Raw genomic sequence first — 24,613 nt, 5'->3', positions numbered from 1 at the left:
CTGCCATTTCCTTACCCCAAGTTCTTTTCCTCTTCTCTGGTTTCTTTAGCCTGAATCTTTTCTATCTACACGCCCCACTGCCCTCTCTGCTAAGAATCATCGACCATCACTGCGACTTGCCTATAGTCTGGAGCCTGTTCTTCTCTGTCTAGGTTTCACGGTGTTCCAGAATCACACCTGTTCTCTTGCTGAACCTATCTCCTGGGTTTTCCTCAACAGAAGACCCTCTCCTCCTGCCCTCTGGTCCATGTCCTATACATCACCTCCCCTGCCCCACTACTTCCTGAGCCGGTTACTTTTCTACTCTAACTTAAAACTTGAAGCTGTCTTAAAACTGTTTCTAAATTGCCAAGAGTTTCTATCACATTCCCTGGTAGTTGATTACACACAATCACTTAAGGCTGAGTCATCTCCCTAATTTCTTTACAAACTCTTTCAAAGTGAGGTCCCAAAGGATAATGTGTTTTATCCCTTCATGTTTCCCTCTACCTTAAGACACGAGTAGACAGGCAGTAGCTACCAAATAATAAGAAAATTTCAGCATTGGGGTGTCTGGGTGGCTTAGTGGGTTAAAGCCTCTGCCTTCGGCTCAGGTCATGATCTCAGGATCCTGGAATCGAGCCCCACATCAGGCTCTCTGCTCAGCAGGGAGCCTGCTTCTCCCTTTCTCTGCCTGCCTCTCTGCCTACTTGTGATCTCTGCCTGTCAAATAAATAAATAAATAAAAATCTTAAAAAAAAAATTTTTTTAGCATTTTTTTTTTAAGATTTTATTTATTTATCAGAGAGAGAGAGAAGGGGAGAGAGCAAGCACAGGCAGACAGAATGGCAGGCAGAGGCAGAGGGAGAAGCAGGCTCCCTGCCAAGCAAGGAGCCCGATGTGGGACTCGATCCCAGGACGCTGGGATCATGACCTGAGCCGAAGGCAGCTGCTTAAGCAACTGAGCCACCCAGGCGTCCCTTAGCATTTATTTTTAACTTCAGTTTGCCCTACTAAATTGTTTTCCATATTTTATTTAAAAACTGGATTATTTCTAAGCCATTGAAGATACTCCTACCAAAAAGCAAATCATAAACTGACTTCTTATATAACGAAAGGAATCAGGATTGTATTTGGTAAAACTGTATCTTAACTTAATGTTACACCATTTCATGAAAATAGAAATACTTCTTTTACACCGAAGAGAATGGGCAGTCAGAAATGAAAAGCTCTCAGTCAGACATAACCAGAAAATTATATGGAGAACTAGATACCTTTTTCACTTATGCCTTCCTTTTTGTGCTTTTAGGTCTTAGTTATTATGTAGAAATAACAAATAGGATTCTGCCCTCTTCTGGCTCCAAAAAAAATTTACCAAGAATTTTCACAAGAGCAGAGAAGGCTTGTTTTACTGAACACTTACACATGCTGGGTGAATTTGTTAGGTCTGGTGAACTAGTAATTTCTTCCCTCTTGCTCTTAATGACAGTTTACACTTGTATGTTGAGTGATTTTTACCCTTTCACTATAAGTACAGTTGGAAAAAGAGATTCTGAAAATCCCTTAAATGTGTTTCTAAAGGTGGGAAGTGTCAGGTTTATATTTGGAAAAGATAGTGCTTCTGTTCTAATTTTGAGATAGACAGTGTCTAAAGGGAAAAATGAAAATCCTGACACCTACATAACAGGGCCTGTGAGAAGGGCTGAGAAGCCATGCATGTCACTTGTCCTTGGCAGGTACCACAGAATTCAGAGTGGTCAACATGGAAGTAGCTGAACACTTGGTTTATCAAGAGGGGTTGAAGAGGTCTAGCTGCAGTCAAATTCACTGGCAGACAAATGAACAGGCCACCAAATCCAGTGGAAAAATGCAAAGATTGTCCCGATATGTAAGAAGCAGCATCAACCAGGCTGGGCAGTCAAACCCACGCTGGGTAAGAAAAGGAACACAGCACACAGACGTGGACAGGCCGTGAAAACATTTACTGAGTTTGGAAACAGCAGCAAAAACTGTTTAATTAATGTCCACTTCTAAAAAACTTGTCTTCAACTTTTCTATGTATTCTCTTTTTCTGCCTCTTAAACAGTGGCTCTATTTCCCAAGAGAAACTCTTACATGGTCCACTACTCCCCTACTCTGTAAAAGCTCAATTTGTTTTTAATTGCTTTTCCTCAATCTAAAAATATGTGTAGATTTTCCTTCTACCATTTAAGATTTTTTTCACCAGTGTGAAGCCCTTGGTTTAGATTTTATTTTTTCCTGTGCCCAACTTTTCAATAAGCCCCACCAATTTGGCTTCTCCAAAGTTAGTGACTTCTTACCTGTCAAACCCATGACCTTCATTCACCATGTTTGACTTGCCCTTCATGAGGTATGGCCTCTACTACTGATTCTCAAAAGTCCTCCTCTCCTGGCACCGCACTGGACTGTTTTTATTACTCCTCTCAATCTTTTTAGCCTCCTTCTCCCTCACCTTCTGTCCCTGAGGTTGCACGTCCCAGAAGTGTTCAGGGGTCCTTCCTCAGCATGCCTGAGCCCATTGCATCTGCATTATGGTGTTTACTTGATGCCACTGACTCCCCAATCTGTAAGTCTAGTTCTTTTCTCTCTTCCTACTATACTCCCCATTTTTTAACCACTCCATCCACTGTTCCACTTCCCTTCTTCTGCTAGCATCTCAAACGTAGTATGTCTAGAACCATAATTCTCTACAACTTCCACGCCCTCAAAGATCTTCCTGAAAATTCTTCACTTCCATTAACATCCATGAAGCCAACCTGATAAACTTGATTGTCATCTCTGACTTTCCTTACCAGATGAAATACAAATTCTTTAACTTACTATCTAAGGTCTTCCCCTGCCATAGAACCAAAAATTAAAATTCCCAGCATTCTCTTAGCAGTCCTATTTTTATTTTGAAAATACGACAGTAATGATTAGGTTCTAATCAAGCTATTACCAAAATACTAATAGATTTTCTAACCTTGCTCCTTTGCTTGCATACCTCTTTCTGGAATATCCTTCCCTACACATTCACCCATTAAGAGGTCATGTGTCCTTTAGGTTCCACACTTCATGTGCGGATTTCACTAGGAGTAGCTTTGTCTCCCCTTTACATTCACGGCTTTTAGTAAGACAAAGTCAGACAGTAGGAGCCATCATCTTCCTTTCCACTGTTATGACCACCTAGGCTAGGTTCCCTGCCTCTCCATATGACTTGCCGTTTAAGTAACTCTATCCTGACTGTTTTTTAATCATTCACTACAGGATTTAACAGTGTCAGCGTACATCTTTGCTGGATAATGAAAAATCAGTTCTGTCCATCAGGATCCTGCCAGGAAACCAGAAACCACTCTAGGTCTTCCAAAGAGATTATCTTAATACAGGCAACTGGTGAGACAGGTGAAAAGCAGAAATGCGAGAGGGGATGAGCCCCCGCCCCACCCCCCTGCCCCCCACCCCATGATGAGCTGCAGCAGCCAGTCCCACCTCTCCCAAGTAGGAGGGACTACAGAAGGAAGGAGCAGGAGTAGTAGTTTTTCCTACCCAGAACCCAGATACAGGGGTTGTCCGTGAGCTAGAGCCCCAGTGGGGATAGTCCAGGGCAAGCTGAGAGAAGGCCTGGCTGTTGGGAGAGGAAACCATAAAGTACACCTACTACCTGAGAAAATATGAAAAGCCCAGGGACTACCCTGGCATCTTCCCAACTTCCATCCTGCCATCTTCGGGTGGTGCCCCCTAGTGGCTTTTAACTTCCACAGATTATTTTCTTCTTTATAACCTCTGCCATGTTCTTATGTAGGCTGTATCTTTTTAATAATGCCCAGAGAACATCTAATGATAAAATGCAAGAGCCTATACTGTCAAACTTAAATTGGCTGTTGGACCTTACAAATTTTTTAATGCCTAGAACCAGAATATACTTCCTGTTCCCTCTATATAAACAGAGGGAGGACCTGGATTCCAACCACAGGAAACAAAAGAGGATAGACGTCCCCCCTCGAGAGGGACATCATCCTAGAGGAGTGCGGGCTCGAAATGAATCCTCCTGTCAGAGAGTAATACACAGAGAGCATTCCCAACAGCAAGACTGACACCAGAACTGGGGGATACAGAAATCTAGGGACAGGGCCATGATAGCACCAAAAGTAGCAAGAGAAGAGAGTTTTGCGACAGGACAGGCCATGCTGTGCTCCCCTGGTTCTCATTCCTACTCTGAAACCTGTTCTGTAGCCTTCCTCAAAGTTTCGGGGATTCCTTTATTCCTACCGTTAGTCACTTCTGTTGTTTACAACAAACAATTCGGATCAGTACAAGCTAGAACTGAGAAAACTGAGAAAAGCCAAGAAATTCAGGTACTGACAATGTCTCAGCTCTAGAATTCTGTTCTTAGTTGACATCAGAACACTACAGTGAAATATTATTATATTTTATATTCAAATAATACTTACTGACTTTATAAATTATTAGAATTAAATTGCCATGATCTGACATGGGTACCTTTTCCAAGGTGAGAAGATTTATTTCAGACTGTAGACGAATTTCTGGTTTGTTGCTTTGCTGATCCTTGAACTGAAGAAACTCTTTTTCCAAAATCTTATACTTATTTTCAGCATCATTAAGCTGTATTTAACAAAGGAAAAAGTACAGCCATTAAAAAATACCAGTATGCTAAGTTCAATACTACCAAATTCAACAGGGTCATTTTTCCCTTATGCTAAAACATGTTTATAGCAGAAAATTTAGGAAATCCCTAAACTATAATGAGGAAAATTAACAACATACAAAAGCTTTTTAAAAGTATGAAACTTGTTACAAAACCAGTATCACCAGAACATTTTTGGTAAATTTTAGATGGCAAATGAAATTCACTTTACAAAAACACCAATACTACTAGGAGGGCACATATAAGAACATATTGTGCATTATATATATATACCAGCTAATTATGGATGAAAACATAAACTTTTAGTGTGGCATTTATTTTATTTATTATTTGAAGTTAAAAGAACTTCGTAATTCAAATACTATTACAACTTAAGTCATTTCAAGATGATTTGCCCCAATCCCTTCATTTTTGTGGGCCAGGAAGTAGCAGAGACCTAAGTAGCATCGAATGTCTTCATCCCCTAGAATAATGCTCTAAGGAGAGCAGGCAAATACTCTGTTAAATTAAAAAAGCAAGACCACCTTTACTCAAGTCTATATATAACTCCCCTCTAAAGAGTTTCAGAACTACCAACCCCCGCCCCCCCTAAAAAACCAGGATATTAAAATGTTCTTTTTGATTTGATCTGGGTTTTTTTTTTAATGAAATGAAAATAAGCACTGTTAAAGATGCCTTCCAAAAACACATCACACTATGACTACCAATCATTAGATAAACCCATTTATCTTCTCACTAAGACATAAGACTTAACTGAATTTGAAATACTGAGAAAACCTGTGACAGAAATGGAAATTCAATTATCAATAACAAATTCTTATTTCATGCCAGTCAATACAAATCGTTCTAATTAGGATTTATCTAGCATCTAGGTATTAAGGTATTCTGTTACCTGAAAATTCTTCATATGACTGAAGTTTACCTCTGCATATCTGAACTTTCATTTTTAAACTTGAATTAGAACCTTTCTCAAGCATCTCCATCATACTTATTTCTGTTTTAAACAAAAGCTAACAGACTTGATATTTGTTATTTTTTCCAGCATTCAGAGAACTCATCATAAACAATTACTGTGGCTCCAATCAGGTTGTACAAAAGTAAGTTATGAGGCATAAGGGCCTCTTTCTCTTGTGCTAAGTGGTCCCTAAACACGGACGGAGCTGTGCGACTTGCTTTTCTATACGGGCACACAGACACTTGACCACCTTTCACTGACAGGGTGTCTTTTTGTCCTTTCTACCTGTCTTGTTAGAACCGTGTGTTGAGTATATGGAACCTGGTTCTGAATCAGGGCCGAGCATGTTTTCTTTTATATGAACTGTGAAATGTTCCCAGGTAAGGGCTGAGCACTTTCAGCTCCCTGACATGTGTGCTGCCCCACAGCTCCCTCCTACCTCCCCACTAGATTTTCCCCAGGTCTCAGACTATGTTTTAGGAGAGTACTTGGGATAATTTTTCCAAAATACCAGTTTGTGCCAGAAAGGTTCTTCCCACAAAGATGTGAGCTAATTACGTCAGTCTGGGACAAGATAGGAACGGTTTTTTTTAAAAGATCCCGTGATGAGTCTAATACACATTAGAAGCCTCGATCTTCCTGCAAAGTGGGAGAGGCACTACCTGTGAATCCTAGTCACAACTGCCCACTTACATAACTCCATCTTTTATATTTTAAGTGAGGCCTCTATAACAATCATGTTTGTATTTACTATTGCCTAAACAATGGGACTTTAACTGGCCCTGAACAGTAATGGAAACTATTCTTCATGCCAGAATTTACCGAAGAAGTCTGGAGGCATTCACTGTGCATATTTAATCTATGCTGAAATTTCTGAAGAAAGAGAAGCTGAATTTTTAACAGCTTGATCCTGCTTTTTTTTTCAGCAAATATTAAGCTCCTATTATGTTTTGAAGACTGGCTGGACTCCAGGCATACAGATACAAACCCAAAGAATTTTATGGAGCTAATCATTTGACCTTGATCAAACTATCATGCTAATGAAAATAAAAACAAACTGCTCTAACATCTAATAAAAACTCGACTGAGACTTAGAAAATAAGGGTCAGGGAAGATGGCTCTAGGGAAGTGTGCTATAAACCCAAGGAGGCTAAGAGAAGTAGCAGACACTGAGATGCTCTGGGGAAGGCAAGCACAGTCAGCCTGAAGACCGAAGGACACCCAGTGTGGCTGGAGAGCCTCCAGCAGAAGTAAAGGACTGGGAGAAGTGGTGAGAGAGGTAGGCTGGGTCCCCAGGGATGCAGAGGTTTGTAGGGCAAGCTTATCACTCTGATCTTTATCCTAGAGCAGTAAGAGGACACTGGAGGATGTCGGTGGAGGAGGTCAGGCTTCCCAAGTTTCAAAATTACCACACTAGCTGCAAGAGGAAGACCAGAGCAGAGGAGTCCGTGACTGCAGTGTATGGACAGGGGCGTGAGGGTGGGTTTCCCATGCTTTTAAGAGATCCAAGTACAGAAGCCAAAGGGCGATTAGATATTTGGTTCTGGAATGCAAAGGAAAGGGTTGGTACATAAATGTGAAAGTCCCCGAGGTGCACAGTGTCTCTGAAGACACAAGCACGAATAAGACTGTTCAGTACCAACTGAAGCCTGGGCCGGGAGGACGTCCAACACTGACTGGCTAGAATAAGGGAAAAGAAGCCCACGGAGGAGCTGGAGGGGTGGCCAGCAAAGCAGAGGCAGACCAGGAGACCAATGGTGCGCAGGGTGAAGGAAGACAACACACCAACACCAAGATGGACAACAGCGAGGAAGCCACGAGGAAGTGTGAGTCAGAGGACAGGAGTCAGAGGAGAGGTGGCTTCGCAGCACCTGGGCTGACACCTGGCTGCAGGGACAGGGCCGCAGAGGGGAGTGGGAGAGGCAGACAGGGGAATGTAAGGTGACAGAGCACACACTGTTTGTTCCCCAAGCCTGGCTCGCAACTGAACCAGGTCCAGGGGCACATGAACAATGTATTGGCCCCCACGAAATTTACCAGAAATAACAATCTGGAGTGAAACTTAGTTCCTTCTCATGTCAATAATGGTAAAGGAAGGAACATTATCCCAGCGTCATCTTTCACTTTGATTTAGGAAGACAAGCTCTGACTTAAAGTATATCTGAATCCCGCCGCAATCAATATGATCAACAGTCGGATTGACTGTGTATCTTTCTAACTTTTCAGCGACTACAGCTTATCTCTGAGCACTGCTCCCACCTGCTGCTGCAGTCGGAGTTTGTCCTCTTCGAGCTGTCTCATCTTCAACCTCTCGAGTTCAACTTGATGCACACAATCCTCTTTGGCTCTCCGGATAGAGTCCTGAAGTTCTTGCAGGTTCCGTTCACGTTCTAATTTCAGTTCCTTTCTTTCTCTTTGAACCTGACAACAGATGCATCCGTCAGAGGTTGGCTTGCTCTGGGCTACATGACACTTGTCCAGTACTCTCTCATCCTTATATACAATGTTCAGAATATGTACAAATTTATCTCCATGTCCTTTTCGATTATTAGAATTAATGTTTAAACATACTGAAATGCCAAATTTTAATCCATCATTTAATTCTAATATAAAAAGTACCTCCAAAACTCCATACATGACTTGCAATAAACTCAACCAAAAAGGCCCTAATCACTTAAAATTCCTATTTGAATAAAACCCACTGTATTTCCTAAGCAAATATGCCCAAGTTTCTTTTCTTCTTTAGCCATTTCTTATATTCTGAGGGTGCCTGGGTGGCTCAGTCGGTTAAGCATCTGACTCAGTCTAAGATTCTTTCTTCCTCTTCCTCTACCCGTTTTTATTTGCACATACTCTTTATCAAATAAATAAAAAATCTTTAAAAAAAAAACAGGGCACCTGGGTAGCTCAATGGGTTAAGCCTCTGCCTTCGGCTCAAGTCATGATTTCAGGGTCCTGAGATCAAGTCCTGCATCGGGTTCTCTGCTCAGCGGGGAGCCTGCTTCCCTCTCTCTCTCTGCCTGCCTCTCTGCTTACTTGTGATCTCTCTCTGTGTGTCAAATAAATAAATAAAATCTTAAAAAAAAAAAAAAAAAAAAAAAAAAAAAAAAAAAAAAAAAACCACAAATGGGGCTGCCTGGCTGGCTCAGTCAGTTAAGCAACTGATGTTCAATCTCAACTCAGGTGTTGATTTGCGGGTGAAGCCTAGCAAAACGTGGAGCCCACCGAAAACAAACATTCTGCCTAGTAACACAGAAGGTGACTCAGCCTTAGTATTGATGTTTGACCTTAAATATATCAGTTTCCAAATCATTTTAGAAATTCCAGAAAATATATGAGGACAAACTCAGGGAGATATGCTGAGAAAAATTTTGAGAAACACGTGTGGTTAGGGAAGGGGCATATAAATTTAATGTGGAAGAAATTCTAATTATTTTGAAACTTCTGTAGTAATTTAAATAAATACTTTGGGTAAAATTCAGTAAGACCTAACAAAATGGCTAGGTAGGCATAGCACTAACAGAAGTTTTCATCCATCCTTTGGAGCTAACCTTTAATGGTCAACCAAGAAGGGTATTCCGTTCTTACTGAGAACAAGGGCAGAAGGCTGGGCCATGAGCTTGTACTACATTTTCTCTATGTGGGAAACTTCACCAAAAGTCTCTACCATTGCAGATGTCAGCCAAAGCTGGCTGAGTAACAACATTTCTGATAAATACTTTGTTATCTACTCCGCCCATTCTGACCTCTTAATGAATAGCACTTTTCTCCATCATGCCCACAAGACCATTTCCATGAGATGGATTTCGTACGAACACAAAGGAAAAGTAATAGCATGTACCTAGAGTGCAGATTCTGGAAAATGAAGACATAAGACAGGAATAGTTACCTCCGATTCTGCAAGGACAAGCTGCTGCTCTCGCTTCTCTAAGTCAATTAGGGTTTTTTGAAGTTTTCCTTCTAGAACAGTATATTCAGCCACCTACAGTACAATAAAAGAAAAATTACCTTTTCCCCCAAATCAAAACATGAACAAAGTCAACACTGCATACATTTTAACATACTGAAACATATGATGTGGGAACAGGAAAATCATGAATTATATCCACCAATTCAAAGCAGAAATTCTTGCTAGTACTCTAAGGAAGGAAGCCCCTCTAGCGTCTGCTTGGCTATCTCAAGAGACATTCAGTTTCCTGAGGAAGCTCGTTCTCCCACTGGACAATTAAACTGCCAGTAAAATCCTATGTTCAGTCAACATCCAGTTCCTTAAAAATCTGCCTTGGTCACTATGCCAGTATTTCTCTGATGCCCCCTTCATCACTTATGCTCCTTCCCTAGAACTACTTCTGTTGCTAGGTCAGCTCATCAGTTTCAAGTCCATCCTCCTCATGGTTCAGATCCAACTCTTCCCCGCAGTTCCAATAACTGACCTCATGATTACTTCTGACCTCATGATTAGCCTCGTACCCTGGCTGCCGTAGGCCTGCAGTCCTGCTGTGAGTCCCGTTCACAGTAAGAGGTGTGCTAGCACAGCCTACACAGCATGTAGGACTCTTTGACAGTTTCCTGTCCTTCATTTCTAACTGATCATTTTTACTAGGACTTTCTGAACCTCACCAATTAGTCTCCACAGCCCAGGCCACATATTAATCATTTTCCCATAGTCAACAGGAACTCAGTTTTATTCTCCCGAACCTTACTTGTAATCCTTAGAAGAAAAAAATATCTGTCTTCACGTATTTGAATCTGGTGATAGCCATCATATATCCTCTGAGTCTTTTTTCTTCTCCAAGATAAACACAAGTTTTAGCAATTATTCACATATTACCATTTTCACATCTAGTATCTTGGATTTAATCTAGAGTCTAGATTGTAGACTAGGTCTTTTCCAAAAAAAATGTGGTACCCGATGTGATCTCACTACTTCAGAAGCCAAAGAATGTTCCCCGCCAGCGACAAGAACAGCAAGTACATTACCTTGGTCTAAACTCACATGTGCTATTTCAGGATCCTAATCACACCATTTGCTATGTTGAAGAAATTCCCCCAAGGCTTTTGTTTTTAAACCTGGGATAACTATACCCACACATCTATTGTCCAGAAGACTGCTGTAACTACAGAATTTGACATCTGTCCTCATTAAACTTTATTTCAGTGACTTAGGCCCAACATACCAACCAATCATGATCACTTACATAAGAATTCTGTTAATTCTACCACCTACTTTTGGTTTATCTAAAAAAACAAAACAAAACAAACAAACAAAAAACCAACTAAGTGTGCCCTACCTCCTTATAAAGTCATAGAGAGACACAGAAACAGGATGGTGAGTCAGAATTCCAATGTTCTGCCCCTGGCAACGCAAATGCGTGAGTTCCCAGAGCTCTGTCTCAGGTGGTGTCCTTTCCTGCTACATGACCTCTGCAGATGACCTGAGGCACCTACCATCACGTATATGAAGAACTCCCAAATCCAGACTGCCAAGTCAACCCCCTCCAGAGATTCAGACCTCGAATCTACTGCATATACCATTACTCCCTAGATTATCTCAAACTCAAAAATGTTTAAAAACTGGAAATCACCATCATTTAAGTAACGAGTTTTTATGGCAAACCTAGCAGGTATGGGTAAAATAAAGTCCTGTGGTACTTATATTTTGAGGGAAGACCCAACTATGAACAAGGAAGTGGATATTTAAGGTAATCTGAAGTAAATGCCAGGATAAAAATAAGGAGAATGAGTGTCTAGTTGGTGGCCAGGAGCAAAGGAAGAAGGCATATTTCTAAAAGATTATCCTGAACAGAGACCAGAAAGTACTTCTAACAAAAGGACATTCCATAGATCCTGACGTGGGGGAAGGCCAGGTTGTTAAGAACAAACTGTAGCAGCAGGCTGACAGAAATGAGGTCACAGAGGCAGCCAGGAGGTAGATCACATAAGGCCTTGAGGCCTTGTAGGACCCAGTAAACCATGGGAGTTTTACTCTATGTGCCAGGAGGAGCATCACAGGTTTTTAAGTCAAGGAGTGCATTGTCTGACTTCTGGTACCAGAAGTGAGCTACCGGGGTCAGGAAAGAGAAAGGGATACTGAGTTAAGAAGTAAGAAGTAACTAGTCATCTGTGAGACACATAAAGTCATAAAGGAGGGAGCTCAAAGTGGTTTGTTTCCAGGATACATATTCAACGTGGAGCCATGAGGATTTGTTAATAAACTAGATGTGGAATCAGAGAGTCAAGGATAACTTGCCTGTAGCCTGAGGAGCAGAGTAAAAGGTGTCCCCATTTATTTATTAAGAGGTGGAATCAACAGGAACAAACTTATACAGGAGGGAGATACAGAGCTTGTTTTTAGGCAGGTTACATTTGAGTTGCTTATGAGACAGTCAATAGACAGTGTCAACAGCCAAGTGCAGAGTCCAGGGAAGACGCAGGGGATGCAAGCAGATAAAAGTTATATATAATACATGTATATTATGTACACTATGCGTACTTGTACCTAACTCATATAGGACAATCAGAAAGTGGATGACAACACCTGAAGAAATGTAAAAACAGAAAAGAGATTTAAGGACTGGGCCTTGGGGCAAGCCAATAAACCCAGCAGAGGCTGAAGGGAAAAAATGTCTCAGCACGAAAGTGGGGGAGACGAGTGAATTCAGTAGACAGGAGGAGAGGTCAAGCAGAGAAGTGTTTTAGAAAGGGCAAGACCAAACTGGGTGAGCATGAGGGAGAGGGAATAGAGTCATCAGGGAAAGCAGGAGGAGTGGAGGGTAGCCGTGAGTATTCCTTAAGTCTTCAGATGGTAAACCTCGTTAATGCCTTTTCTTTAACTCCCATTCCGCTTTTCTCCACCACCTTATCACAGCTCTGACTTTTGGGCCTTCATCTCCTTTTATATCTATTATTGCCTCCCTGGTCTTCCTGACTTGAGCTTTACCCTCCTCCACTCTCTGCCCACTAGACTTCCACCAGAATAACTGTCTGAAAATGAAAATCTCATTTCCTTGTTCTCTTACATAAAAGTCTTCATTAAAAAAAGTAAGTTTCTCAAATTTCTACCTTTCCCAAGCTGGGTTACCAGCTGAACCACAGAACATAACAAATGATTCAAGTAAGTATTTTCTCTGTCTCCTCCTAAAATGGCACACGACTATACCAACACATAGAAGCACAGGCTAAAATTAATCCATCAGCAACCTTGGATGCTGGCAGGCATTAGGCCTTAATTCTCTCAGGAAACCCTGGCTGGGAAAGTCTGCAGCATCAAGTATAACCTCCTCAAAATGGAACAGAACAGAATTTATATTCCATAAACCTCTCTATACCTTATTTCTTGAGGCATATTCTTTCCTCCCTCCTTCCCACATCAAACTACATACAGTTTTCTTAACGCCAAGCCAATTTCAAACTTCTTTGTTTGGAATGTCCCTTGAGTCCACCTAGTAGTATCTGCTAATCTGTATCAAAGTGAATGCATTATCTTATCCATAAAACACTTCCTCACATTATTCCCTTATGTAGAACTGAGGTCTTTCTTCTTTGTGGGTACACGATAGCAATCTTTTGCTATCTGATGGAAGTCATGCAGAAGACAGAAGAAACATGATGTCAGCTATGCAGAAGGCAGGACAAGAGTATCATACTCATACAACATTAGTTTAAGACACATTCATTACTTAACAATCACTGGGTTTAGCTCATCAGTCTATACAACCAGGTCTTTAGCAATATACTGGATTCTGGAAATACAGATTTGGAATATTTCACTTTTCCCACAAGGCCTCAAGGCCCCAAGTGGATGGTAGATATAGGTCATTATGTTATCTGTTTCAAGGTTAACTAACCCTTCATTTATTTGGGGGGAAAGTTTATGTATAACTCCAGAGAATAATAAATTATTTTATCAAACAGAAAAATTTCCACTAAAATAATCTGCTCCTTCTCAGGGAACAAAATAATCCCTCCAAAATGGTCCCAGAACATGACCACAAAATATTAACTGATAGACTAATAAACCCAATCACCCACAAGGATATATACAATTAGATGCCTATCATAAGCTTAAAATATTAATTTGTTATTATGAAATACTGGTGTCTTGCAGATCTGACTCCATGTAGTTTTATTTACTACCTATACTCCTTCACCACTACATCCTGAATTGGTGGGCTATTAGCTAGTTAGCATCTTTTTGGTAAGGCAAGATGGAAGTTCCTCATAATAAGCAGATGAGTTCCATTTTACTATTAACTAGTTATTTTGTGCCAAAGAGCAGAAATAAGAAGAACTTTAAATGGCTGCATAGTATGTTCCACCAATATTACCCAGACTCCTTCAGATGAACTTTCTAAGTATTGAAAGAGTTATACATTGAAGAAAACAGGTAAATAAAGTGAAAATGAATGAACAGAAAAGGCTCACACATTTTAGACCTAAAATAGTACAGTGAGATTCTCAGAGAATTCAGCTTGAAAGGTTTCATCCTACTAAGGAAAAAATTGTTTTTTTCTCCCCTAATGGACTTAATTTTACAGTAACTTATCAAGTTTTAGAAAACAGATCTCATCTGAGTTGACCATATTCTTGTAAGATGGAGCACACCCTACACTAGATGACTTGTTACTGTTCAGTGTATTTCAGTCGAAATACAATGGCAACATCCAATGTACTTTTTGATGGGACTAATTCAAATAAACAGCTCAGCCACTTACTAGACAAATTTCATATTCCATTTTCTGAGCAGAGCCCTTACTAACTAGTCAGAAGCTTGTCAATTCAAGCTGAAATGGTAGGAGAAATTGTATATATGGGAAGCCAATTGAGAAGATTAAAAAGCAAAATTACAACCAACCAAAAATGACTTTTTTTCAATTCATTACATAAAAACTGATTTTTCTTTCTTTCCTTTTTTTTTTTTTGGCACTAGAAAGCTCAATTAGGGCACAAGCTGGATTTGTCAAAATTATTAACTAAAAAATGTTTCAAGATTGGACTTTTGCAAACCTCAACCCTGGAAAATTCTTCAACAGCATTTAAAAAATGGTACAACAATAAACTCGTCTTGGGGCGCCTGGGCTGCTCAGTGGGTTAAAGCCTCTGCCTTTGGCTCAGGTCATGATCTCAGGGTCCTGGGATCGAGCCCCACATCGGGCTCTCTGCTCAGCAGGGAGCCTGGTTCCCTCTCTCTGCTTGCCTGTCTGCCTGCTTGTGCTCTTTCTGTCAAATAAATAAATAAATAATCTTTAAAAATTAAAAACAAAGAAACTCCAATAAACTCGTCTTGCCTTAAAAGCTAAATGAAAAATTCAAAAACTTTAAATATTATATGGCTCACTCAGATGCAATTCATAAAGGATACTTGAGAACTATAAATGCTACTTAATATACAAGTCATATTTAATACAAATACACACATACTATAAAGTTTTTGTGAGGGCCTCTGACTTTTTAATTTCGGTTATTTGCATATTAAAGAACAGATGCTTTAAAGTAGTCCTATTATCTTTTTCTTATAACTCACTGGTTTTTCACATTTTTAATGGTTGAGAATTAAGGGAGATAAAGTTCTGTTCCTTTCAAGTCAAAGGCTTGGGGGCCTTCTGCTCAGTCTACCCACAGAAGACTAACTGCCCTGACCTCCCCCAAAACACAACTGGAACAACCCACACAAAACAACTGCTTTCACACACTGAAGAATGGGTGGCCTGGGACCATCATCTCTGACAGAGCAGAAAAAAATGAGGCCCTAAAAGGAACTCTAGTGCACTTCCTAGAGGCATTTTCCAGACACTAGTTCAGAGAAGGGGGGACCCAGCAGAGCCTCACAATCTGGCTGAGTTGAGGCAATAGGTGAGTGAAGAGACAGAGGTGAGTCAAGTTCATGAGGGAGGAGGGAGATGCAGAGAAAGTGAGCCCCAGAGATGTGCAGAGTAGTCTACAACCCCGCAAGGCCGGGACATTACCACTGGAAAGCTGTAGGATGAAGCATTCCCAGAGCTCGGACAGGTCTAAGAGGAGTGTGCGTTCCTACCTGTCCGATGGGAGAGATGCTGTAACACACCAGGCATCTACATAATCCTATGGAGCCCAAGCAGAATGGGGTGTTCTCAACTCACCCTAGCCAAACTAAATTTAAAGGATCCTACTCATCCCAAGTAACATCACGTCACGACAAGATCCATCAACTGACAATGTAAAGTTCACAATTTCTGGTATCTAACAAAAAATTATCCATCATGCTAAGGAGAAAATGTAACCTATGACCAGGTGAAAAAATCAACAGAAAGGGACCTCAAAATGATATAGATGTTGGAATAAGTAGATAATATATTATAAAAATATTGTAGATACTAAAAAGGAAAACATGACCATGAGGAAAAGTGGAATATGTTTTAAAAAAAAAAAAGGAAAAAGGTCCTAATGGACCTTTCAAAGATGAAAAGTGCAGTATATGAAATGAAAAATTATGCTCAATTAGGTTCATGGCAATTTAGACCCTTCAGAAGACAAGACAGGTGAACCTCAAGTCCCACCTCTTAAAAACACCCAAAATGAAGCACCGAGAGAAAAAATCTAAAAGCAGATTTAAACCCAAGCATATTAAAAAAAACCAAAATAACAAACCCCTAGCATGTCCGTAATTACCCATTAAAAAAATGGTTGAAGTCAGAGAAGAAAATAAAGTAACTTCCAAAAACATTCTAGTCAGTACCCTGCTCCTATCTCCTGGTCAAGTGTAGCAAACCATCCTGCCATTGGCGTCTTCTCCCACTTATAGATACATCATTAACCACTAATACAAAAGTTACATTTCAGTATTTGCAACACGTCTAATTTTGAGGGTTTTTGTTTTACACAATAACTTGAGTGTGAATAGGTTAAGTACTGAACTTCTGCTTTCTGGATTAAGATCAGATGGTCTCATTTTCTTTTTAAAGATGCCATTTTTTCCAGAATTAAGTTCTTTAAAAGGGCTTCTAAGTTTCTGATTTTTTTAATTAACAAATCATAACATTTATATATACTTAAATGTCTTTTCTTTTTACATACAGAAGTAGGCTTTTTTCCTAGAGTATTCATTTTTTGAAAGAATAATACATTTGCAGGGTTCAAAATCGAAAAAGCACCTAACAGCTTAAGAGAAAGGCCTTCCTCCTATTCCTGACCCATTCATCCACTTTACCCAAGCCAATGTACAACCACTATAACTTCGATATTCCACAGATTTTCTTTAATGCATGTACCAGGTACTGTCGTTAATAGTTTCCCTTTCCACCTTTGATGTCTACAGATGCGATTACCTTTTTCTTTACAAGCGATTCTCTCTCCCGGTCTCTTTTCTTCCATTCCTCTGCAAGAGCCTGCATATGAGCCAATTCCTTCTGCTTTAGCTACAAGAGGAAGACAAAACCGTCCCAGCAAACACATCAGTATTTCCAGCACACAAATCAGCTGTTCTGTGGTAAAGAATTAATACTGTTCACCACTATGTTTCTTCCAGGATTCTCTTTTATTCCTAAACTAAACAAAGGGAAGGCCTGAGGCAAGGAATGCCCATATGAGAATAAAGCTAACGTAAGACCTGTTCGCTCTCTTGTTTCCAGAAGGATGATTCCAGGCTCCAGGAGGGAACGCTACACGAGGGCCTGAAACTAAAGGAAACATTCAAGTATTCAAACTTTGCCTTGTAACCTTCAGTCCGAATCCTGCCCCAGAGTCACGGAGAAAGTTTAGGGGAATTCTGTGTAGCTTCTGCCCACTTGTCATTTATGGAGTACTTTTTTATTGTTTTTCTGTAAGAGCAAAGCATTCTGGATATTCAGAGGGACTGGGTAGGGTACCCAATGGACAGAGGGAGAAAAGCCTTACGGAGAAGAAAAGCAATGTAGTCAGTGGATAAAGTCACCTGATTTTCAAAAATGTCTTCCTGCATCTCTTTCCACATTTCCAGCTCCAGAGCAGCTTTGTATTCTAAGGTTTCTCGAGGCTCTGTCTGGACTTCTGAAGGACAAGGTGCCGGAGGAACGGAAGGTGGCTTTTGCTGCACAGCAGATAAACCCTGACATCGGAACAAAAATGAAATGAATCCCACATGCTCACACCCGCAGTGCAGGAGATCCACCGTAAGGAGTCAGGTTTCATTTTCAGGGATACTGACCTGAGACGAATCAGAGACAAGGATCTCACGCATTTTTACGAGTCCATAATCTTCGAGAGTTACTGTGTAAGAAAGATCCATTATCCTGTTGTTTGACCTACAGATGGATCAGAAATATCTTAAAATTCATGGAAACCCTTTCCCATTATTGCTTCGTTTATTTCCCCAATGCTATACAGTGACTCGGTCACATTTCTTAAACCTGACACTCTCGCTACTCCAACTGCAGTTAAGTTCTCTGGGCTTCAATCAAGACCTTCCACATACAGGATCGTACTTGAGCATAAACACTCTAATTAGCACATACCCACATTTATTTTAAAATGACCTCTAACACTGTAGATGTAGAAAAATGTAAAAACTTAATGTCGGTAGGTAATCATTACTGAGCTTTCATTTCCTTCCTCTCTTCCGTTTTCTGCATGTGCAGAGGGACATGCACTCATGCACGATAAGATCAAACCATTCTGTCCCTCTCTCCATTTCCACCTGGAGCACTTTTCTGAGGTCATGAACATTAACTCAGTGTATGCTTTAATACCAATACAATATCCTAATGAATTTACATAGTAAAATTAAGAAAAAAAACAATTCCCCTCATCTTGATTATATAAAGATTATTCTGAATTCTTATTCTACCTTTTCCCTTGGACGAAGCACTTGTACATAAATCTTTTACTGGATGTGAGTGTTGCTTCAGGATAATTCCTAAATATTTGTTAATCATATGTAATTATTACAATGAGGATTTCTCTATCAGAGAACTACTAGGTGCATTTACAAAACTGTTAGAGGAGAATACAATCTTGGGTACAAGAAATGTAGCTTTGTCTAAATCTATCTGTTCCATAAATCCTTGGTCAAACACAACTTCAGTGAATGGAACCCACACATGCAAACCTTTAATAATCAATTTTTACATTTTCTTCTAATCTCATAGCCTTTAGAAGACATGAATAAAGCAAAATTAAGCACTGTCTTACCTAAGTGTCCTAAAACGTTTCTGTCTACAGAGCAGGGCAATAAAAATTAATGTTTATAACCCACAGATTTAAAAGAACTCATAATGATCTGATTATTTTCACGATTTCCTACTTATGTGACCAAACCATGGTTATTATTATTTTTTTTTAAAGATTTTTTTTATTTGGGGTGCGTGGGTGGCTCAGTGGGTTAAGCCTCTGCCTTCAGCTCAGGTCATGATCTCAGGTTCCTGAGATCAAGCCCCACATCGGGCTCTCTGCTCCGTGGGGAGCCTGCTTCCCCCTCTCTCTCTGCCTGCCTCTCAGCCTACTTGTGCTCTCTCCCTGTCAAATAAACAAATAAAATCTTTTGGAAAAAAAATTTTGTTTATTTGACAGAGCTGGAGAAGGAACACAAGCAGGGGTAGTGTGAGAGGGAGCAGCAGGCTCCCTGCTGAGCAAGAAGCCCGACGCAAGGCTCCACCCCAGGATTCCCAGATCATGACCTGAGCCAAAGGCAGGCACTTAACCAACTGAGTCACCCAGGTGTCCCAAGAATGGTATTTTTAGAATAATTTTCAGTTCAGCAGAATAACTGACACTGTAAAATACCTGTTCCCAGATCCTCCAAATAAGTTAGTTTTATTCAACTCTTCACTCCCTGGAAGTAAGTAGACGTGGCGAAGAGTAAGGGAAGAGATTTCAACATTACTTTTAGGACCACAGCTTTTTACTGATCCTGATTTCTTTCTACATTCTAATTATGCTTCAAAAATCCAAGTATGTGATGTATAATGTTCAAGTTTATTTAAACTTCTGTTGCTAAATTTAAAAAGCTCAAAAGATGTCTTTTGTGGAAGACATGTGAACTTCAGTTTTTCACTGTGGTAATAAAGCCCAGGGCAGAAAAACAATACTCTTCTTAAAGTGCCAAACATTTGTAACATTCTCAGCAATTAGAATTAAAGCAGAAGTTGAAATATTGTCAAGTAGAAACAATAGTCACTCCCAATACAAGACAATGTAACAATGGATCATAAATTTGACCTTGACTTACCAAAAAAAAAAAAAAAAAAAAAAAGGCCAGAATTTACAATTGTCAGGCTTAAGGTGGGTGGGTGGGAAATACTTAAGAGCCTGAATGTTAACAGTATCACAGGGTATGGTGGTACCTGAAAGCTACAGGGGGCTAGATAGCAAAGGAGAATATAGACCCCATATGAGAACAAAAATGACAGGAAAGGACAAGGCTGTAGCCAGCTAATGAGAAGAAAAGGCAAGGGAAGGCCAGTTCTGGGAAATCCATTACCCCTGTGCAGCTATGAAAGGCACACTTTCACTGTAAGTCTGACGCCAACACTGTTCACCACTGGAACCTAAAAAGCGAGTTTTTTCTGAAGACAGGACGTTAGAAAGCTGGATTCTGGCGATCCCCAGAAGTAAATCTTTACTCATTTTATCCTTGTGCCATAATTCAACCAGCAATGGAATCCTAAGGAAAAGAGAAACCAGTGTTCGTAACTATCAGTTCTGAACTAAGGCACGGACATCTTTGAGTTTCCTGAATGTATTCAGAGATGGTTTGTTACCTGGATCAGAAAGGCTCAATTCCATAGGTAACAAACAGAAAATACTATCACATTTTCAACATCTCTTTCTGTGCAATAAAGAAAACCCTTCAAATACCATTCTTTTTTTTCTTCCTCCTTCTCTTTAAATTAATATGCAAATTTGAATGGCGATACCCTGAGAAAGTAAGAAGACATTTCTGATCTCACTTTTCTTCACAAATCCAATTCAGACGGCTGGATTAACACCTCCATTTTATACAGATGACCAATCAGAAAAAGCAAGCAATACACTACAGTCAACTGGTGAAGCAAGAATAAAAAGTAAATAGCTTGCTCATATTTATCTTCACATATTAACAAAAAAAGAGAATACTTTTCAGAGTTTCTTCTTTACTCGTAGACTGTATTAACACAGGTCTTCCATGCAAATCAAGACAAATAAGACACGAAAATCTACAAAGAGCCTCCATAACTACATTAAAACTTGACATCAGAAGGACAAACGTCACCGCCCTTCTTAGCACATTTATTTCTAGGTTTTTTTGTTTGGGTTTTTTTTCTAGGTTTTCAAACGCACTGACTGATGTGAGTCTAAAATTCTAGGAATTCCTCTTGTTAACAGGGTATCAATTTTCCAGACTGACTTCAGAGCATACGCACCGTATGTGTATTACCTTAAGAAGGTATCCTGCAGCTGATGAGGGAGAGTTGCAAAATCAAATGCACAGTAAGACTGTGGAAGAAAAACCTCCATGTTTTTGCGAACTTCTATGGGAGGATTAGTCATAATGGGAGCTGCGCTACCAAAGAATGGATAGGAGTACCTAGAATGTAAGAAAAACAAAGTCCTATGATACACTTGACAGATAAAACTTAGTCTGTTTTTTAAAAATAAACTATGAATATAATGAACAAATACAATTTTTAAAATTGGTAGATGGTACAAATACATGATGGTTTTAGGCCTAACACCAACTTTAAAATACTGCCAATACTGACATAGGAACTGTAGCAGTTCTAGAGAAAAGCATTCTGTGTACAGCAGTAGTTCCCAAAGCTGCTTTACAAGTGATCCTAGAATGACCTTCTGGGGAAGAATTCTGGTATTTTGAAGGCAATGACACCAAATAAGGAAGAGCTGATCATTTTGACACATTCTAAGTAAGACTAAGATTTAGGAAGGACAATGAGGCCACTAAACAAAGACCAAGCTGCTATTTGTTTAGGAGTTCCTTGAGGGCACAGGGTCCCATGTTTTTTTATCTGTGCTGTCCCAGGAACAAATAAACAGTTTGGGGCACAGAATAAACATTCAAGAAATACTTGCTGAATTTAATTTCAAAACTTATTTTCTTTATTCAATAATCTCTTGATGTTTATGGACTAAAAAAACTCCTAGTCAGCGCCAAAAGGGTGCACCCCTGGCATTCTGTCTTTGAAAATCAAGAATGAAAGCAGATGAGTAATGAGTACCAAGTCTTTCTTCCTGTCATCGCAGAAGCCGCACCAGATTAAATGGGAGGCTGCCTGACTACTGCAGCACTTACTTTGTATTGACAACATAATGCTCACTTAAATTTCATCTTCTACCTTGTTATCCATTAGGAAAACTGGGGCTTAAAGCCTAGTAGTGAAAACTCCTTTTCCTACAACTAAGAATCCTGTGCCCGCACTCACTTCATACATAATTATACATCACTGAAATCAGGTCATCTCAAAAATCCCATTATGCAGTTGCCAACTGCAGTTTCATGACAGTTCATGAGAGCACAACACCATAAGATTTCTCAAACTCAAAGGTAAAGTGTTTTTTAAAAAGCCATAAAATGACTTCCAAGACAGAACCAATGGCCCTTATCATCAAGTGAATTCCATGGAGGGTGTGTAAGTGAATCTTAACTGTACCATTGGTTTATGGTACTCTCCCCCTTTTCTTTGCCAACTGGACTTCTGGCCTCCCTCATGTATTAACCTCCTTCTCAATGTGTCTTCTTCACGAGGCTGAGCACTTTGTTTATATGACCCATAAACTCCCTAACATCAGGCACACAGGTATTCATGATTCAATGATGGCCCACAAGACAGGACTGAACCACAAAAACTACGACGAGTACCTACTAAGTGGGCTGGTTCAAGGCTTCCCCCTCACAGCTTCTAATTTCACATTATCAGTATTTCTATGCTCTGGCTAACAACATCTCTAAGCACCCTGAGGTCACAGTCTCTACCAGCAGCAGTAAAGAGATCTCAGTTAGAAAACTAGAGGGAAAAAGACAAAAAGGTAAAGTAGAAAGTCAATAATAATTCTATTTCTAAAAACCATTTTAAGGGATGTTTTAGAAACCCTCTGAGAAAAGCTCTATTTGTGAGATAAGCCTTTTTTTTTATTTTGGGCCCTCCATTTTCATAATGATTCTCGGCCTCTAACAAGAGGCAAAAAGCAAAACAAGCTGTGACAGAGAGACACCTGTTCTGTGAATTCACAATCAGACTCAGTGTTGAGTCCCTTTGATTCTGTCCGTTATTCACACCAAAGTCCAGAGGATTTTGGAAATCTAACAACTGAAAAATGAGATACAAGTATGAGTTAATTTATGCATCGGCAAAGCAGGTATACCTTAATACCATCAGGGAGCACTGTGTAGTGGTGAACATTTCTGCCAACGGAAATCCCAAATGACAGAAAAGATTTTCACATTTTAAAAACATAAGTAGCAGGCGCCTGGGTGGCTCAGTGGGTTAAAGCCTCTGCCTTCGGCTCAGGTCATGATCCCAGGGTCCTGGGATCGAGTCCCGCATCAGGCTCTCTGCTCAGCAGGGAGCCTGCTTCCCTCTCTCTCCCTCTGCCTGTCTCTCTGCCTACTTGTGATCTCTGTCTTTCAAATAAATAAATAAAATCTTAAAAAAAAAAAAAAAAAATTAAAAAATAAAAACATAAGTAGCAACAACTTTATTAGAAATGCTAATGCTTGCTCCAAAGACATGTATAAGGAAAAACTAAATACTCCAAACTGAAACACATTATTGTATTACATTTAATATAAATTTCAGCCAGAAAGTTGATGAAAATTTATTTTTTTTTAATTTTATTTATTTTTTTTTTTAAAGATTTTATTTATTTATTTGACAGAGAGAGATCACAAGTAGGCAGAGAGACAGGCAGAGAGAGAGGAAGGGAAGCAGGCCCCCCGCCGAGCAGGGAGCCCGATGCGGGACTCGATCCCAGGACCCTGAGATCATGACCTGAGCCGAAGGCAGCAGCTTAACCCACTGAGCCACCCAGGCGCCCGATGAAAATTTATTATTATTAAAAACAAGCTAGTGAGGGCGCCTGGGTGGCTCAGTGGGTTAAGCTGCCCGATGAAAATTTATTATTATTAAAAACAAGCTAGTGAGGGCGCCTGGGTGGCTCAGTGGGTTCAAGCCTCTGCCTTAGGCTCAGGTCATGATCCCAGGGTCCTGGGATTGAGCCCCACATCAGGCTCCTTGCTCGGCAGGGAGCCTGCTTCTCCCTTTCCCTCTGCCTGCCTGCCTGCCACTCTACCTGCTTGTGCTCTCTCACTCTCTCTCTCTCTCTGTGTCAAATAACTAAGTAAAATCTAAAAAAAAGATAAAATAAACCAAGCTAGTAAGACCATTTAACTGACTAAAATATATACGTAGTTCAATTTTGTACATGGAACGGGGTGAACACATTCCACTTGTGCTTCTGTAAGTATGGTTCTTAACAGTTTCAGTTACTTAGTGTAGGTAATAGACTACAACCTCCCATTATAATAGAATTTTATAGAAAAGTTAGATACTGGAGCACCTGGGTGGCTCAGTGGGTAAAGGCCTCTGCCTTCGGCTCAGGTCATGATCCCAGGATCCTGGGACCAAGCCCTGCATGGGGCTCTCTGCTCAGTGGGGAGCCTGCTTCCTCCTCTCTCTCTGCCTGCCTCTCTGCCTACTTGTGATCTCTGTCAATAAATAAATAAAAAACTTAAAAAAAAAAAAAAAAGAAAAAGAAAAGTCAGATACTATACTTCCCTTATTTTGACCTATGGTCCCTTTTCTAGAAACAACCACTTTTAAGCTCAAGAGTCACTTTGTTTTGTTTTGTTTTGTTTTTTAACAAAGAAGCCTGAATCAACTGTCATCAATACCTACAATTAGTATTAGCTCTCCTACCACCAATGCCACCCTGGTTTAAGTTCAGTCATTATGAAAGAGCCTGGCCTCCTTCTCAGTTCAGGGGTTTAACAATTGTTTGAATGTCTCTAGTGAGAGTTGTCCTGCTGCAATTCCCAAAGAGAGGAAAGGTATTGCTCTTCAGAAAAT

General features: G+C 40.1%; 1 protein-coding gene across 4 annotated transcripts in view; it reads right to left on the bottom strand.

Moving 5' to 3' along the window:
• CEP120 (centrosomal protein 120) overlaps positions 1-24,613 on the bottom strand; it is an 82,164-nt gene that overhangs the window by 20,431 nt on the left and 37,120 nt on the right. For all 4 annotated transcript variants that reach the window (XM_059175740.1, XM_059175739.1, XM_059175738.1 and 1 more), the window contains 8 exons: positions 20,968-21,117; positions 20,032-20,214; positions 17,761-17,857; positions 17,509-17,661; positions 16,904-16,993; positions 9,490-9,582; positions 7,860-8,021; positions 4,480-4,602 (listed from right to left, as the gene is read on the bottom strand). In XM_059175740.1, coding sequence (XP_059031723.1) covers positions 4,480-4,602; positions 7,860-8,021; positions 9,490-9,582; positions 16,904-16,993; positions 17,509-17,661; positions 17,761-17,857; positions 20,032-20,214; positions 20,968-21,117 — 1,051 coding nt within the window. The remainder of the gene's footprint in view (positions 1-4,479; positions 4,603-7,859; positions 8,022-9,489; positions 9,583-16,903; positions 16,994-17,508; positions 17,662-17,760; positions 17,858-20,031; positions 20,215-20,967; positions 21,118-24,613) is intronic.

The sequence above is a fragment of the Mustela lutreola genome, chromosome 5, assembly GCF_030435805.1.
Source record: "Mustela lutreola isolate mMusLut2 chromosome 5, mMusLut2.pri, whole genome shotgun sequence".
NCBI classification, from domain to species: domain Eukaryota; kingdom Metazoa; phylum Chordata; class Mammalia; order Carnivora; family Mustelidae; genus Mustela; species Mustela lutreola.
Note: the sequence above shows the minus strand (reverse complement) of the source record. Positions and strands in the feature narration are given on the sequence as shown.